The sequence below is a fragment of the Pteropus alecto genome, unplaced genomic scaffold (genome assembly GCF_000325575.1).
Source record: "Pteropus alecto unplaced genomic scaffold, ASM32557v1 scaffold270, whole genome shotgun sequence".
Classification (NCBI taxonomy): Eukaryota; Metazoa; Chordata; class Mammalia; order Chiroptera; family Pteropodidae; genus Pteropus; species Pteropus alecto.
Window position 1 is genome coordinate 2722301 of NW_006430735.1, and position 17609 is coordinate 2739909.

The 17609-nt window shown below is 35.3% G+C and overlaps 1 protein-coding gene across 15 annotated transcripts in view; it reads left to right on the forward strand.

Moving 5' to 3' along the window:
- DZIP3 (DAZ interacting zinc finger protein 3) overlaps positions 1–17609 on the forward strand; it is a 95292-nt gene that overhangs the window by 22367 nt on the left and 55316 nt on the right. For 11 of the 15 annotated variants that reach the window (XM_025051034.1, XM_025051019.1, XM_025051026.1 and 8 more), the window contains 5 exons: positions 4123–4239; positions 5926–6006; positions 9224–9348; positions 12097–12211; positions 17417–17536. In XM_025051034.1, the coding sequence (XP_024906802.1) occupies positions 4123–4239; positions 5926–6006; positions 9224–9348; positions 12097–12211; positions 17417–17536 (558 nt within the window). Of the gene's footprint in view, positions 1–4122; positions 4240–5925; positions 6007–9223; positions 9349–12096; positions 12212–14959; positions 15055–15218; positions 16526–17416; positions 17537–17609 lie in introns of those variants that run through there. The other 4 variants (XM_025051040.1, XM_025051066.1, XM_025051077.1 and 1 more) reach the window with 4 other exon arrangements.

Sequence of the window (17609 nt, forward strand, 5' to 3'; positions counted from 1 at the left end):
CAAGGTCAGCTGCTGCCTAAGACCAACCCTGGGCTACCTGGTAGGAGCTACAAAGCTATTTGCAGTTGGTCACTGCCTGTGCTGGACCTAGAGGTCAGTGGGAGAGGCCACAATATGAACTAAGGCTGGCTTCCACCAGTACTGGGCCTGGGCAGCTCAGCAAAAGGCCCAAGACACCTTGAGATCTGCCACCACCTGCCAGCTACCCATAAAGCTCAGCTGCTGAAGGTGTGGGAGACAGGGTCTCAGAGAGTTACCAGGGTGGGGTGAACTATGTTCACCAGGTTAATGCAGAATCAGGTTTGTTGCCAGTGCTGAGCCTGGGACCACTCAGCCAAAGGCTCACCACCACCAAAGGCCAGCTGCCATCCCCAAGAGTTATCCAAGAAAGACTGCAGTGCAAGCCAGAGCTGGCTGACTGCTGCCAAAAGAGCCTTTTGCTGCACCCCAGCCAAGACTGGCTCCTGGCTGCTGAAAGAGCCTCTTACTATGCATGAACTGAGGTTGGCTGTCTGCCACCTAAACCACCTCTGGTGTTGTGTAATTTAGCTTGTGTGGGAGTCACCAGGGTAGAGCTAGTGGAGTTCACCATACCAATGCACATTTAGATTTAGCTGTGTGGTGGGAGAGAGCAACACAGGAAAGATGGCACTTGCCTGTAGGCTGTACAGGAGGATGGCTCAACACAGAGATAATGGTGGCTGTCTCTCTAGCACTTTCCCTGAAGCCATACAACTCAGTTTCTTCCTGTATGGCTCTGGTGCCTCCCAAGCTGCTATCTGTCCACCAGAGCCCAGGGTGATTGCCTGCGAGCAAATGAGTCTGTGCACAGGCCCTCAAAGGGAATGCTTGGGTTTCTAGCAGCCTTACAGCTTACCTGGAGAGACAGAATTCGCACTATTTTTTACAGTCAAAAATTATGGGGACTCCTCTTCCTAGCACCGGTGCTCTGTTGGGGAGCCCACTGTGTGGCTGGGACCCACTGCTCCTCAAGGGGGGACCTCTGTCGAGTGATCCCTCCTGATTCTCAGCTGCCACACGTGAACGTGAGGCCAGCCTACTTCTCCTTTTGCCTCTTATATCAGTCTCCACATGGCTTGTTCTTTATATCCTTAGTTATGGGACTTCTGTTCAGCTAGTGTTTAGGTTACCTCTCTTAAAGATAAGAAAAGAACACCTGAATGGAAAAGAATACATGTAGGAAGATAAAATGTGACAAAGCTGTAAATTTTCCCAAAATTAAAACATACAAATATCACATAATTCAATAAAAACTGTAAAAAGATTTTTTTGTTATTATTACTAAAAGCTAATTAAAGTCTAAGTGGGAAATAAAGAATAACAAGAAAATTATGAAAGAGAAGTGTAGGATAGAAGGGCTTGGAATTTGCACCCTTAGATATTAAAAGTTACAGAGCTCTAATAATTAAAAGATAGTGTTACTTGCTCTTGACTCTACAATCAAGTCTAGAAAATAGATTGGAAATTCCAAAAATAGACCTAAATACATATGGGACTTTTATGTACAAGACAACAGAAATTGTTAATACCAAAGGGGAAATGGATAAATCAGCAATCCCAATGGGAGAATTTAACATCACTCTCTGAATAACTGATAGAACATGAACAAAAAATTAGTAATGTTGTAGCAAACTTGATCTCAGTGACATATGCATATAAAACATTGCACCTAATGGTGGCAGAATATACATTCTTTTTAAGTGCACACAGAATATTAAAAATTGACCATGTGCCATTGTTCCTAAGTTAAAATATATACCTCTAATCTAAGTAACCCATGGATCAAAGAAGAAATCAAAATGGAAATTAGAGGAATTTGTGAACTGAAAAAAAATATATATCAGAACTTGTGTTATTAGGTAAAAGCTGTGCTTCAAAGAATTTATAGCTTGAAAAGCATATATTAGAAAAAGAAGCAAGGCTGAATACCAATCATCTAAGCATGAAGTTCAAGAGATTAATAGAAGAACAGCAAATTAAAAACAAAGTCTAAAGAAGAAAGTAATAAATGTGGCTAAAAGTAATAAATGTGGCTAAAACTAATAAAATAAAACAAAATAGATAAGGTCAATAAAGCCTACACTTGGTTTTTTGAAAAGACCAATAAAATTGATAAATGCCTGATAAGAATATTCAAAGAAAAAGAAGGCAAAAATAACCAAATCATGAATGAACATGAAAACATTAATACAAATTCCATAATAGAGGATTATCCTACTTGCAGTGGCTGCCTGGATTGGTTTAGAGCATCCTTCCTTTGAGAAGAACTAGAAAAACTGGTCAAAATCTTTCTTAGTAATGCTTATTTGTACTTTTCTAGCAGATCACTTAACTAAGGATTGAGATGATTTCAAGCTTTACTTCTGTTCTGTGAAGATTGATCTATTTATGCTTTACACTTTGTAGCAGATACTGTCTTGCCCTTCCCATATCCTTTGGCCTCTACCATTTCACTATGCTCTGGACAATTTCCAGTTTTCAATATCTACATTTCCATGCCCCAGGCCTTTTTTTTTTTCTGCAACTGCAGAAGGCTATACTTTTCATGGCAATCTAGAAGTCTCAAGGAATCAGTACTCTCAGTTCACCCCAGAAAACAATCAGTAAGCTTTAGGAGTTGTTAAATATCCCAGTTCTCTTTCCCCTTGAGTTGGATAATACCGAGGTTTGTATTTTTCACTGTCTTTCAGTTTCCCTGTTGATTAACCCCAGCTACCCACTGCGGGTAACTAGTTTAATAACACATCCGTTAATTTAAAATCTTCTTTCCCTTCTCTGTATCACTTCCACATTCCCCTACCACTGTTTTCTGAACATTCTGAAAGAAGCTATTCATTTAAATCCTTGTATTAGAGTCTGCTTTCAATTGAAATCACAAAGGACACTCTTAGGGGATATTTCCTTAGGGTCCTAGCCAAAAGAATGAGGTATATACCAGGGCTCCACTTCCTCCACAGTCATACACTCCCACTTTTCCCCTTAGCTCTGCAAGTTTGCTGAAAGCTCTGCTTAGCATCTCAGCCTCTCAGCCACAACTGAATACTACAATTGCCTAAAGAAAAGTGACTCCTAGAATCAATCTCATGTCTCTGGGCCTTTCTTCTCTCTTGCATGTTGGCTCCAGAGATTTTCAGTGCCTTGGCACTTTTCATTGCTTTCAAGCAAATGGTTTTTATATTTTTAAATTGTTCTGAGAAGATTGATCTGAAATACCTAGACTGTTTGACAGAGGTGAAACTTCAGTGTTATGTTTTATATGCCTATTCAGATTCAAGAGATATTGTTAAGTAAATGGTTAGATATATGAGTGTGGAATTCAGGTTATAGTTCTGAGCTGGAAATATAAATTTGGAAACTGTCAGTGTATAAACACTGTTTAAAAACATGACAAGTGGTTTATTTTATCTAGGCAATGTGTGTTGATGAAGAAGAGTTTCATTAAATTGAGGGCTAGGGAGACTAAGCCTCTAGGTAGCTAGGAAAAAAACAGGAAAATATTGTATGCTAGAATCCAAGTTAAGAAAGTACAGATTAAACTTTATACACAAATAATGTATCATTAAACATATAGTGTAATTTAAGCCAAGTACTTTTGGACACAAGGCATTGGGGAATGGACACAAATGTAAGACAGTCCTTTCTTTCATTTCATCCATGTAAAAAACTATGGTACATAATAAATCATATATTAGCTTGGTTCCAATCAGATTATAGCATAAGATAGCTCACTCTGGTGTTGGTGTTAAAGCTAGGATTCCTGCTTACCACAAGTTCAGAGCTGGAAGAAAGATTTTTGTTTTGCTAGAGAATAGAAGATCTGAGAATAAAATGGGATTACCGCTTTCCACTAAAGTAGGAGTGGATGTTGCCAACTCCTTTGCAGGCACAGGAATGATTTTTAGTGTTTGAGGAAAGAGTTACAAAGATTTCTCAGACTACTTAAAAACAAATACATAAATAATTATATCTGGTTGTGTGGATTTTTTTAAACCATCTTTATCTCTACAAATTTTCTATAATGAACATTATTATTTATATAATAAAAATATGTAGATATTTGTTGTAACTGAAGGACATTTTCAACTGAATAATATTCTGCAGAGAGAAGTTGCAGCTAACAGCCAGAGTGGGGAGGAAATTGTTCCTGCTTTGACTTTACGTTTCTTGATAACACAACTGGAAGCAGCACTTAGAAATGTTCAAGCTACTAATTATACTGTAAGTGTTTTCTTTTTGAAAGTTCGAAATAATGGACTTGGACAACATTTTTCAGTGCGAGAACAGCTAATGCCCCTTTACTTTAAGGTGTAGGCCAATTTGTATCTTCCTTTTACCTCTGGAGAAAAGTAAATTGATTTTCTTCATTTGAGTTGTACTTTTTTCTGACTTCATCTCTTTAATGAGCCTATTCTATCTAGTTCCCTTCCCTACCATAAAATGGTTCATTTTAAATAAAGAGAAACTTGATAAAAATGGACTTTCCAAATTAGAAATGGAGAGACATGAACTTCAAAAACTACTTCCTTTCCCCCTAATTAATAATCAGCAACTCTTCTGATATTTTATATTTGTAAAAATTGCTACTGCTATTATCTGTTATTGAGTAATCACGTGAGCTAAAATTGACAAGATAATTACATATTCAAGGTCAAATACTTTAGAAATAAATAGAAAAAGCTGAGAAAAAAAATAAACCTTGCATTAAAAATTAGAACCAGTAGAACAAAACGGTAAAAGGAAATATCAGTTCTTTGAATAATTTGGATTGGTAAAAGTAAACTAATTTTTGCGTAAGTGTAGAGGATGGATTAGAGTTATCTTCAAGAAAGGACTACCCACTCACCGAAGTAATATAAGACACCAAATCTCATATGATGATGATGTACAAGTAGGTGGAAAAATCATCCTTATTTAGGACTCTCAAGGCTAGGGTTCTAAGAGGTGATATACAGCACCCTAAAAGAGTTCTAGATGGAGTCAAAAGAGGGGCAACAAAAATGCAACAACACGTGTATGTGTATGATGGTTCTTCCCAGGGAAGCCCATTAGAGACTCATTGCCCAAGGTTTTTATTGGTGACCGGTCATGTAGGCACCCTCTCTCCAGCATGTATCAAAATTCCAGACTCCCAGATGAAACTCCCAGATGTTCAGCATAAGTCATATAGTTTATAGAGACAATTTAGGCACAGGGAGCCACCCTTGTCAGTCAGACAACAGTTGGTACACGCCTGAAATCCAGGTTCCCAGACGCCAGTAGAGGACACAAGCAAGCCTTTGTAAGCATAGTCTCAGGCCAGCTATGCTAACTTTTTTATGCACAGACATGTATAGTTTGTCATCACACGTACCCCTTGCCCTCTTTACTATCCCTAATCTTTTCTCCATCTCTATAATTTGTCATAGACCATTTTTAAATGAAGGACATGTTCATGTATTTTAGTTTTTCATTGAAGAAATGATAAGCCTTTTGTTTATATTGTTATAACAAACCCCACATATAGACAATAAAAGACTTCAATATAAGAGATCACTGTATTTTTTTAAATGGATGGTAGATACTTGGGCAAGTGTTCATTATATTATTAAAGTGTTTTGATACCTGAAATATAAAATATGGGAGAGAGAATTTTTTGAAAAGTTTAATATAACAAATCTTGATGGCATTTGCTTTCATTTTCTTTACTCAAACTAATGTTTTATTTCAGGATTATTGACTATCCTCTTCTGGGTTGTATTATCAAATACATCTAAATTCATTCTCTATATTCTCTATAGTTATTATTAGGTAATTGATAATATGATAATTTTTACTATTTTTAATAATTATTAAATAGGCCTAGAATATTTAATTAAGTTTGCTAAACTGAAAAGTAACCAATTAAAATATATTTTATCCTTTTAGGCACATCAGATTAATATTGGCTATTATTTGACATTACTGTTTTTGTATGGAGTATCACTCACTGAAAGAGGAAAGAAAGAGGTATGTAGCATGTATTATTTGCCCATTATAAATCTTTTCATAGATACTGACCTCATTTTGACAAATTAAAATGTTGATTTTTGGAATTCTCTAAAAATTGAAACCATTCTGTCATACATTTATAGTATAGAGTAATTATACTGAAGACTATAGTGTGAAACAAAATATTTGGATAGAAGAAATATAATTTTAGCTTATAACTTTAGTTATTTATCTTTTAAATGCTTACCATTTATGTAAAACAGAAAAATTATTTAGCATCTTTCACTTACACAATGCATATTTTTTAAAAAATTTTTAATTAGTTTCAAGTATATAGTACATTGGTTAGACATCTATATAGTTAGTAGAATTATCCCCCCAATTGCTCCTTCTCTCCCTTGACCCTCCACTTAGCCAATGTATTAATGCTAATTGCATTCCTTATGCTGTGCTTCTCATTCCCGTGACCATCTGTCAGCTACTAATTTGTACTTCTTTAACTCTTCACCCCATTCTCCCAGTCCCCCAAACCCCCCTCCCCTCTGTCCATCACCAAATTGTCCACTATATTTGTGAGTCTTTTTGATTAGTTTGTTCTTTTTATTCCTTAAATTCCTCACATAAGTGAAATCATATAGTGTTTATCTTTCTCTGACTTAAATACCTTTTAGGTTCATCACAGCAATATCTTATGTTTTTTTTTAACCTTTTAGCCACTCCATCCCTTGGTTGGAGCACTTAGTTCTTTTCTCTTTAAGGTACTTAGTGGTAGGTAGTTGTTACTATTCTTTATTCTTGTTTTTGATACATGTTTTTTCTTCATAAAGAAGTCCCTCTAACATTTCATGTAATTCTGGCTTGGTGGTGATAAATTCCTTTAGTTAATTTTGTCTGGGAAGCTCTTTATCTGTTCTTCAACTCTGAATGATAGCTTTGATGGATAACTTATTCTTGGTTTTCCATCATTATTTCTTCAAACAGCTGTTCAATATCTTGATTTTCTTCACTTACACCGATCAGACGAATATTTAGAGCCTTAATAGTGTCCCATATTCTCCTTAAATCATCTTTATAGTCTTGGCCTCTTTTTTCTTGTCGTTCTGTTTGAGTGTCCTGATTCCTGTCCTCTACCTAGAGCATGAGATCCTCTTCTTTATTCACTTTGTTTATTCCTTTGTTTATTCCATTTAATATACTTCTCATCTCAAATAATGTGTTCTCCGTTTCAGACTGGTTCCCTTTTATAATTTCCACTTCCATTTTTATGTTGTTTATCTCTTCGTTAGCTTATAGCCCAAAAGTTTATTGAGCATCTTTATAACCAGTATTTTGAACTCTACATCTGTTAATACTTGACTCCATATTATCTGTATCTCTGTTCTGTTCTGTCATATGGTTTCTGCTTCTTAGTCTTCTCATTTTGGCTGTCTTTCTGTGTCTGTTCTATGTACTAAGCAAAGCTCCTAATTCTCCTGGTCTTAGTGTGGATTTGTGAAGTAGGTGTCCAGTGGCACAGTCCTGAGAGGGGTTCAGCTGCAGGCCAACTTTAGCCCAAGCCTCTACTCTACCGGGGCCACCTGTCAAGATTCAGCAAGTAATCCACAGATGCTGTGCTTATAGTTACCTCAAAAGGCCACACCAGAAACTTAGGCCAGCTGCTTCCAGTGTGAGTTTAGGCACTAATCAGCAAGCGCTTCTGACTTGCTGAGGATATACCTAGATGTGGCTTGGGTGGGGCCAAGGTTGGGGTAGGCGGGGTTTCAGGGAATTTTCTGGGCGGAGCAAACTCTGTTATCCAGTTTGATGATGTCACAGCTGTGGCGGCACTGTGTCCTCGCACTGGGAGCAGGGAGGGACCACCGGCACTTGTGTACTGAGCAAGTCTCCCCTGGGCCCTCATTCCGATATTGTCTCCCTATAAGTCCCTTGTGTCTGCTGCGCGCAGCTGATCCAGCACTGGTGCTCAGAGCGAGCAGGTCCGTCACCACGAAAATTCGCTCGCAGACGCAGCCCCTTTAAGAGGCTTCTGCTGCTGCCACCTCGGTGTCACTCAGCTGCTCCGGACCAGGGAGCCCTGCGTCCTCGCCCTGTCCTACCTTATGCAGTTGCAAAGTGCTTTCTTGGATTTTCCCCTAGTTGTATGGCTTTTTCATCTAGATCCCAGGCGATTTTTCTTTGCTGCTGCTCCTTTGTTTCTATCACTGCTTTGATTTGGATCACCAGAGGGATGAACAGAGCCTCTATTATCTGTGTCATTTTGAAGCTTCTACAATACATATTAATTCATTTTCTAGTGTAGCTTAATTGCTCTGATCTTAATCTTACCCCTTTTGTAAAATGTGAGTTTTACCTCAAATTTTTTGTTGAATAAAGTGAAGTGCAAGAAGTCAAAACCTGAGAGTTACTTAGGTGATTTCTCAGGGTCATTCATTTTGAATTTAATATTCTCTTTTTCGATTTTAATGATTTCTCAACCTTGATATTGTGTTGTAACCTTGATATTCTTTTACCTTTTCTCTTTCCAAATCTTACTCTCTACTTGGTTTTATAAATTAAATATATACTTATGACTTGTTAATTAGGTGAAATAGAATTTATAAGCACCAAGCTGAAAAAATTTCCATTTTAAATAATTTCACATAATCCTAATTATTATTCATTGTAATGTTGTAGAGAAGATTTTTAAATGAGGTCATGCAGCATTTTTTTTTCCCCCAGGGAGACTGAGCTATTATGCCTATTTTATGAATGGTAACTGAAGCATTTATTAGAAGTGATCCTTATTTTTCTAAACCTGTTGCTCATGATCAAGATGGTGCTTCCCCAAAAGAGACTATATTTGTAATCAGGAAGTCACTTATTTCCTGTTGAAAAGTAAGGAAGATTTGTGCTCCAATTAGTAAGAAAAATTGGTGCAAGTTATAGTCATCAGAAAAGCCCTTATTTTGGCTAGTAATATTTGTCAGTTTCAGAAACAAAATTGTTTTAATGTTCACTTTGAAACATTGGTCAAAGAATATCTTGTTATTTTATAAATAAATATTTTAAGCATTGAATACATTATGTGATCAAATACAGAGAGGTGCTAGGATTAGAGATGTGAATAAATGAGCAAATAACCAAATGCCTGGATCAATATTAAAATTGCCCTAACTGTTCTAGTTTGGGAAATAATTATTGTAAAAGAAATAAAATGCCTTTTACATCAGCCAAACCTAGTTTTATGTTACTACAGGATTATACAGAAGCCGAGAATAAATTTCTGGTGATGAAAATGGTCATCCAGGAAAATGAAATTTGTGAAAACTTTATGTCTTTAGTTTATTTTGGACGTGGTTTGCTTCGATGTGCTCAGAAGAGGTAAGGATTTTAATTAATGGGTAGCTTTTATGTCAACTTTGTACATTGTGAAATGGTAATAAAGTATACCAGGGATAAAGGCATTTGTGCTGGATTGATTTTTATTTTTCTTAACCTGTTTTTATAGATAGCAGTTTCTTTAGTGTACTTGAGAATATTAAGTATTAAACTTAACAGGCTGTGATAATGGCCTCTATAGCATAGGCATAGGAACATAGGCTTTAGTGTTTGACAGACCTGGGTTCAAATACTTTTCCTACCACCTAACTAATGTATGACCCAAGGAAACTTAATGTTGCTAAGCCTTATTTTTTTTTCTTATTTGTAAACTGGAACTGATAATAGTGCCAGACTCCTAAGGATGCTGCAGTGCTCAGGACACCAAAATGCCATTCTTAATAAATGATAACTGTAGTTAATATTATCACGACTTGGAATAGGTGTTTAAGTATACATGAACTTAAAAAAGCATTGACAGAGTTCTTATCCTGAGTTTTGGAAGTATTTGGTATTATTATATTTAGTGAAATTATACAGGGAACCTATATAGGCTAGCTGTCTGTTCACTCCCTGTATGGGTATCCTTAGCCATTTGTAACATCATTCATTTTATTTGCTAAGCATTTATCATTTCTAGAGACTGCTAGATTTGGGGACACAATTGTTTACAAAATAGGTAGTTCCTGTTCTCATGTAACATAGTATTATAGACCTTAATCAAATAAGTTATACAAAATAATCAATTATGAAATGTGATAAAGAGCTATGAGGGAAAATACAACGAACAATAAAAGTCTTTATTGGAGCCCCAGTCTAGTTCTGGGAGTTAGAAGCTTCCTTGAGGAAATAATGTTTGGCTGAGATCTGAGGTGTGAATCAGGCAAAGTCTACTTGTGCAAATTTTTACATAGGATTACTGCTTGACTCAACCATTAGATCCCTAAAAACATCACTATGCAGTAGTTCCCTGATTTCTTTATCTTCTATCCTTTGGCATGCTTGTTTTTTACTAGGGTATCCAGAAGAATTTTCACTTTCTGTTCATTAGCATGATGCCATCAAAATAGTGGGTCAGTAAGATGTTTTGCAGAATGTCAGGATGATCAAAATCCCTTTGGTCTGTACTATGGAGAGAATTAACATGCTCCGAGACGAAACAAAGAATTTGCACTGCTCACATATCTTCCCTCAGATATAGGAACTACTTTTTATTGTCTTTAGTCATGGGCATTGGAGAGAATCCAATTTTTAGATCGTTGACGCTAGAAAGCTCAGTCATATGGCATCATTTACTTTCATCCCGGACCTATGGAGAACAACCACCACTGACCTACTCAAACACTGATGCCCTTCTCACTCTGTATTTCTTATTGAATTAATGGATGGAGAGATCTGTGAGTCTTTTCAGGGACCATTCTAGTGGTGGGTTCTGTGGTTGTATGTACTAAGTCCTTTCTTACATCCTCACCTCCCTGAGCTTTCTTTTAATACTCTGCCAAGAAATTTCCAGCATTTCCACCTCAGTTACTATGGGCCATTGTTGTGTCTAAGCTTCAGATAGCCTTCTTAGCAGCATATTAGGACTGGCTTCAGTTGTCCTTGCTAGGTGATTAAATCTTACATTATGGAAGAGTTGTCCCATCAAAATACATTTCCTACCCAGCTATATATTTGTCCGCTGGTTCAGCACTCCCACACATGTTCCTGCAAGTACATAATAGTCAAGTTCTGTGATTCTTATGGTGAATAAACTTTTTCTTTCCTGGACAAAGGCTCTTTTCCCATTTGAGCTTTGCTTTTACCTGATCCTGGATTTGTTGGTCTGTAGGCAATGAGTGGAGACAGGGAGGATCTTGAGAAGGAAGAGCATCATCTTTTGAGACACTCACCTCAGATGATATTTTTGCATAGTCCCTAAGTAAAAGAAGTCTGCCCTCCCTAGCAAGGAAGAGGTCTTTACCAGCTAGAGTGTTCAGGAGATTTTAGGGGTTCATCGTTTCAAGTGTATTCACCTAAATATCCCCTTTGCAGATCTCAGAGTCTGTTTCATCCAGAACCCTGATTTTTATATAATGGTCCTTTTGAGGCTGTGCTTTTGGTCTTTGCTGTTGTTCTACCCTTAGGATTAAATACTGGGCCTCATTTTCAGCATAGTGTGTTTTTATGTTTCAAGTTGGTAAGGATTCTTTATATATTACCATAGAAGCATTTTAGCTTCCAGGGAGTATCCTGAGTTGATAGTAGTGGTCTGTCCAGGTTATGCATTCAGTTTTCTTTATGGTTTGTTGCAGCTTGTGATTTAAATCTGAGCCTGATTTTTAACACATATTATCTTTATGGCTACAGAAGATGAGAGTCTCTTTAAATGCTGCCACAGAGGCCCCTGTCTTTCACAGTGTGTCCTGAGTCAATAGTTGGCTGACCTATGCCTGTCATTCTCTTTCTTCAAGGCTTCCAAGACAGTAAACAAAAGCCAACCAACTCTACAATCCCTTTAATTACCATGGCCCCCATACTGTTCAAGTTTGAGCTACTACATAATCTATTGTCTCCCCTTCCACCTGTATTTCATCCCAATCTACCACAGGTGAGAGTCCTAGTATTTGTATTTCTATAGCATGCCAGAGGTTATCACTACCCTCCTTATCTCAAAAAAAAAAAAAAAAAAGGTTACTTGTGTTGCCTAATTTGTAAACTCTTTAATTACAGAGTTACATTCAAACTAACCTTGTTTAAAATGCCTTGCAGATATAATGGAGGACTGCTAGAATTTCATAAAAGCCTACAAGAAATAGGAGATACAAATGATCATTGGTTTGACATAGATCCTACAGAAGACAAAGATTTACCTACAACTTTTAAAGTAAGAAATTATTTAAGAATAATATTGCATCTATCACTAATCAGAATCATCTTTGATAAAGTACAGTTTATGTTGTCATATTCTCTAGCAAGCACATTCTTTAATTGGAAATTAGATTTTTTATTTAAGAAATAACCTTGATTTCATTACCTAATACAGAGTATGATTCAACAAGTAGCATTTCCAAACAAAAAGATTAAAAGCTTTGTTAGCATTTCCAAACAAGAAGAGTAAAAGCTTTACTAGTCTAGTACTTCATATCGCTAGAGCTAAATGTAATAGTTAACTTCTTTTTTTCAAATTATATTGACCATTATTTTGTCACTGATTTAAATTTTAGAAGTACTAAATGCTTACTTCAGAAAACTTGAAAAGTATAAAAATTCCCAAAGATAAAACTAAAATTTGTCTATATTTCTTTAAATGGAGAAACCATCGTTAGTATTTTCATTTATGTCTTTCCAGACACACACCCTGCTATTATCCTAAGCATACCAGTTTTTCACTATTAAGTAAAGTGATCTCTGTGTATTTCTCACATCATTCCCTTAGGATAAATTTGTAAAGGTGGATTGTGAAGCAAGTTTTTACACATTTGTAATGTTGTTGATATGTATCTCCATATTTTCTCTCAGAAAGTTTGTACCAGTTAATACTCTTAAGGCAGAGTATGAGGGTTTTCATTTTTTCACATCCTCTGGGTATTCTTTACTTTTTGGATAATATTTACTCATTTGATAAGTCATATTGGTCACTTTTCAATTTGTTTAATATAAAGATTAGCTACACTAGGTTTCTCCTGGTTTGTGTTTGAATGACATATCTCTTTTCAAACTTTTACTTTAAACCTTTGTGGATCCTTATATTTAGCTGACTTTAAGCCAAATATATTCCTCAAAATGAATAGGGATATTTCATAAAAACATAAAATTCAATTTTCTAGAAAGCTATAGTAACTCGGAATTTGTACATGTATAATAATATAGCCTCAAAATAGATGGGACAAAAACTGATAGAACTGAAAGGAGAAATGGAAAACTTCCAGTCACAGTGAATTATTTTAATATGCCTATCTTAATAATCAGTAGAATAAGCAGACAATTTTTGGCATTTGTCAGGATAACCATATGACTTTTAACTTTGATTTCATAAAGAAATAATTTTATACATTTTAAAAAATATTGAACTTCCGCGATTGCCTAAAGCAATCCTTACTTGGTCTTGGTTGTTTTTCTCCTTTTCTTCCATCTTTTAAAACATCTTTCTTTATTATCCAAACTTTTTTATTGAATTTATATTTTATGTATACAATTTGTCAAATTGTAGTTTCTAACTAGAAGCAACTTATTCCAACTCTGTAGGCATTTTTATTTAATATTTACCTATTTTTTTTGAAAAGATGTACTGCAATTTGAAAAATTTCTCCATTTTAGATATTATCTTTTGACTTCTCACTGTGGAAGGCGAGGGTTTAGTAGCTCTCTTATACACCCTCTTCACACACACACACACATTTCCCTTCCCCCATCCTACTAACAGCTATACATTTTTATTTAATTGATCTAAGGTTTCCCTTTATTCCTGGGAATATTCTTCACCTCTCTCCTGTACAGAAACCTCTGTTTCTGGATCTCAGGTTTTCTTCTTTCCAGGTTTACTGCCTGGTGCTGCAACTCATCCAGCAGCTTCCTAGAAAAGGATGCTTTTTTGGGAGGTAAATTTTTTGAGATGCTTCAAATCTCAAAATAATTTATCCTTTGTATACTTAATTTATATTTTGCCTGGGCATAGAATTGTAGATTGAAAATTATTTTCCCTCATTTTTAAAAGTGCGTCTATTATCTTCTAGCTTCCAGTAATACTTCTTCTGAGAAATCTAATGTCATTCTGATTCTCAATCTTTTGCTTGTAACATGTTTTATTTTTATTTTTTTTCTTTCTGGGAGTTTTTAGGACATTCTGTGTATCCCTGGTGTTCTGAACTTATGTTGTTTGGCTTTAGGACATTTTCTTGATTTTTTTTTTTTTTTGATTTGATGATTTCTTCATTTTCTCTATTCTTTCTGAATATTATTCAGATGCTTGACATTATGGAATGAATCTCAGATTTTCTTATTTTTTTCCTATTTTTCACTTTTTGTCTTTTCATTCTGCTCTCTAGATTTTCTCAACTTTATCTTCATAGAGCTGCTATTCAGCTAGTACACACTAGTATTAATATATAATATATATTATTAACACAATGTAATATGTCATGTACTAATAATATTTTAATGTATATGTTATATAATATAGTGTATGTTGTAATATGTATTATTTATACATTACCATATAATATACTATATAACAATATACATTATATAACATATAATATATAACAATATAATATATAACATTATTATTATATGTTAAAATATTTTTATACTGTTTTGAAAATAGTGACTGCCATGAGTAGTTTCATGAGTACTCAGCCACCATTCCAGCTTCCCTGGACTGCCTGCCAAACCTCTCTCCTCATATGTCTCTATAATCCAATAACTAAAGCTTTGATGTCCAGTAGAGCAAAATGCTTCCATGATCCTACTCTGGCTCTAGGCCAGCATGTTCTTAATTTGTTACGATTGGTGCCTGTCAGACCACAAAAGTCTTACTTCCCAGACATTATGATTAGTTTTTTTTTTTCAGGGAACCTGGATAGCTGGCCTGTACCTCTTTATCTGGCACTGAGGAATTCCAGAAGCCTGCTCTGTCCCCACATGCTTCTATCCTCATGTGACTTTTTAAAATGAACTCATTCTGGTAGGGGAAGATAGCATCCCTGGAGATGCTGGCACCTTAGCAGGGTGAGGCCCTTTAATATAGTTATTATATTTAACATTACCTTTGTTCTGCCCTTTTGAATTTTTAATTTCAATAATTATTTCAGCTGTTACCTACCAAGAGTCAACTATGATCTACCAAAAGACTTTTTTTGTTATGAATGTTCTTTTATAAGTTTTTTAAATAACATCTCATTCTTTTTTCTAAAACTGCATAATATATTAGAGATAAAAGTTAGCTAGATCATGAAAGGCCTATTAAGCCAAATAAGGGGCTCAGTTTCGATCTTGAGAGTAATGTGTAACCCCTGAAGACTTTTAAACAATAGGATGATGTAATCAAAGTATAATAAAATATGAGTTATAGAATTTAGGACTTTGAATAGTTTCTGTATTTAGGGTAAGGAAGAAGTTAAGAAAGTTACAAAAATTAATAAAATAGTTACCAATTAGAGTTAGTCTTCTAAAGAAAAATAAGGGACTAGGACAGAGAAAATGGAAAGCACACACAGACACACACTTATACCTGCATATATCCATATTTATCCATTTGTATATACGCATAAATGTGTATGTGTGTCTGTGTATGTATAGTGGTTAGGAAAAGCCTCTTTGAGAGATGATATTTAAGAAAGAGGGTTGGAACCAAAAGATTGAGAATGGAACTAGCTCTGTAAAGAGTAGGGAGAAGAACATACTAGGTTAATGGAATAGAATACGAAAAGGCCCTTGAAGGCTTTGAAGAGCAAGTTTGAGAAACTTAAGAAACTATGTGAATTTTATAGTGAGTGAGGCTAGAGATGAATTTGAAAAGAGATCAAAGATGGCTATATACACTAGGTTTAGATTTTGCAGGTTCTGCAGGACCTTGCAATTAGATCTTAGTATTGGTTCTGGATTTTGTTTTAGGTACTTTGGGAAGCCATTGAAGTGTTGTAAGCAAGGAACTGACATAATCTGTTGCTTCTGTGTAGTGCTTTGGAGCAGTATAGTCACAGAAGAGGAGAACTAGTTAGGCAGCTATTAAAGTCAGTAATCTAGGTAAGATATAAAGAGGCAGATAAAAATGAAAGAGTGGAAATAGAAATGAAAATTCGCAATATAGTTTGGAAATAGAAATGAAAGAATTCACAATATAGTTTGGAAGAACACTCAATAGTACTTGCTGATATATAGCATATAAAGAGTGATAGAATCCATTATGCAATGGATGACTTCAAGATTTTGGCTTGAAGCTGAATAGATAGTGGTAGTTAAGATTGATGTAAGTCCCATGAAGGCTAACTATTAACCTGTTAAGTTCACTGCTGTATCCTTAACATTCCTTGACATTCACAACAGCCTGGCCCATAACAAACACTCAGTAAATATTTGTTGAATGAGCGAATGCCAAAGATTGGGGTCAGGAGATGAGGAATAAGGAACAAAGAACAGATTTGGTACGGAACCAATAGATCAATATTGAACTACTAAGTTCGAGATCTGTGAAACTGCAGTAAGTAAATACATACTGAGTCCTATTCTTTTGTTTTTGGCATCTCCACTTGGCTATTGGCTATCCCTGACAGGATATGCTACCTTCGTACTGATAGGTCCTAAAATGCTTCTCTTTTCTTTTTCTGTTATCAATTTAAAATTCTAAATGGCATTGAAAGAATGTTATGAATGGTGAATAGATTCATGAACTGATCTATGGAGGTTTATCATGTTGTATACCTTCAATATGTCAAAAATAATACTATTTGAAAATCTTGTAATACTACCCCTCTAAGAGATAAGTATGAACGACTTGGTCTAAGGACCTATTCAACTTAGACTTGATAATATGTTTCACCTATATTTAATCAGCATTTTAAGATGGGAAATTGCATTCCAAATTGTAAGTCTGAACATCGGAAGCCTATTTTTGTACCCTGCTTCTGCTCATTATGACAATGAGTGGCATATTGTACCACTACAGTAGTACCACTGCCAACATGGTGTCTTGGGGGCCAGTTTGAGCAAAGACTTTCCTGGGATCACAGTGATTTTTTTTGTCTCTTTGTATACAGATATCAGAGCAAGTAATTCTCGCTCTGAGACATGCAGATGTCTTGCTTAAAGTTAGGATGGTGGAATGAGGCATAGCTTCAAACATAGACTTTTTCCTTTTCTCCATGTTTATATTCAGTAAGAAATTCAGTATTTCTATTTTAGGGCCTTCCTATATATTGTCTACTTTGAGAAAAATAGATTCTATTACTGCTTTTTTAAAAAACACAATGCCTTCAAAAGCAATACGAAATGGTATTACTTAAATTACTTAAAATTACATAAGGTAAAATATTAGAAGAGTTGTCTTATTATTACCAACTCATGAGATTTATTTTTATTTTTTAAAATCTAGGGTCTTCTTAATAATTTTATCAAGACAACTGAAAATAACATAATGAAGCAAACCATTTGCAGCTATCTAGATTGTGAGCGATCTTGTGAAGCTGACATTTTAAAGAACACCAATTATAAGGTAATGTACTTATCAATTAACTGAGCATTTTTAAAAATGTAATTATAAAATTAAACTTAGATAAAAATTGTTA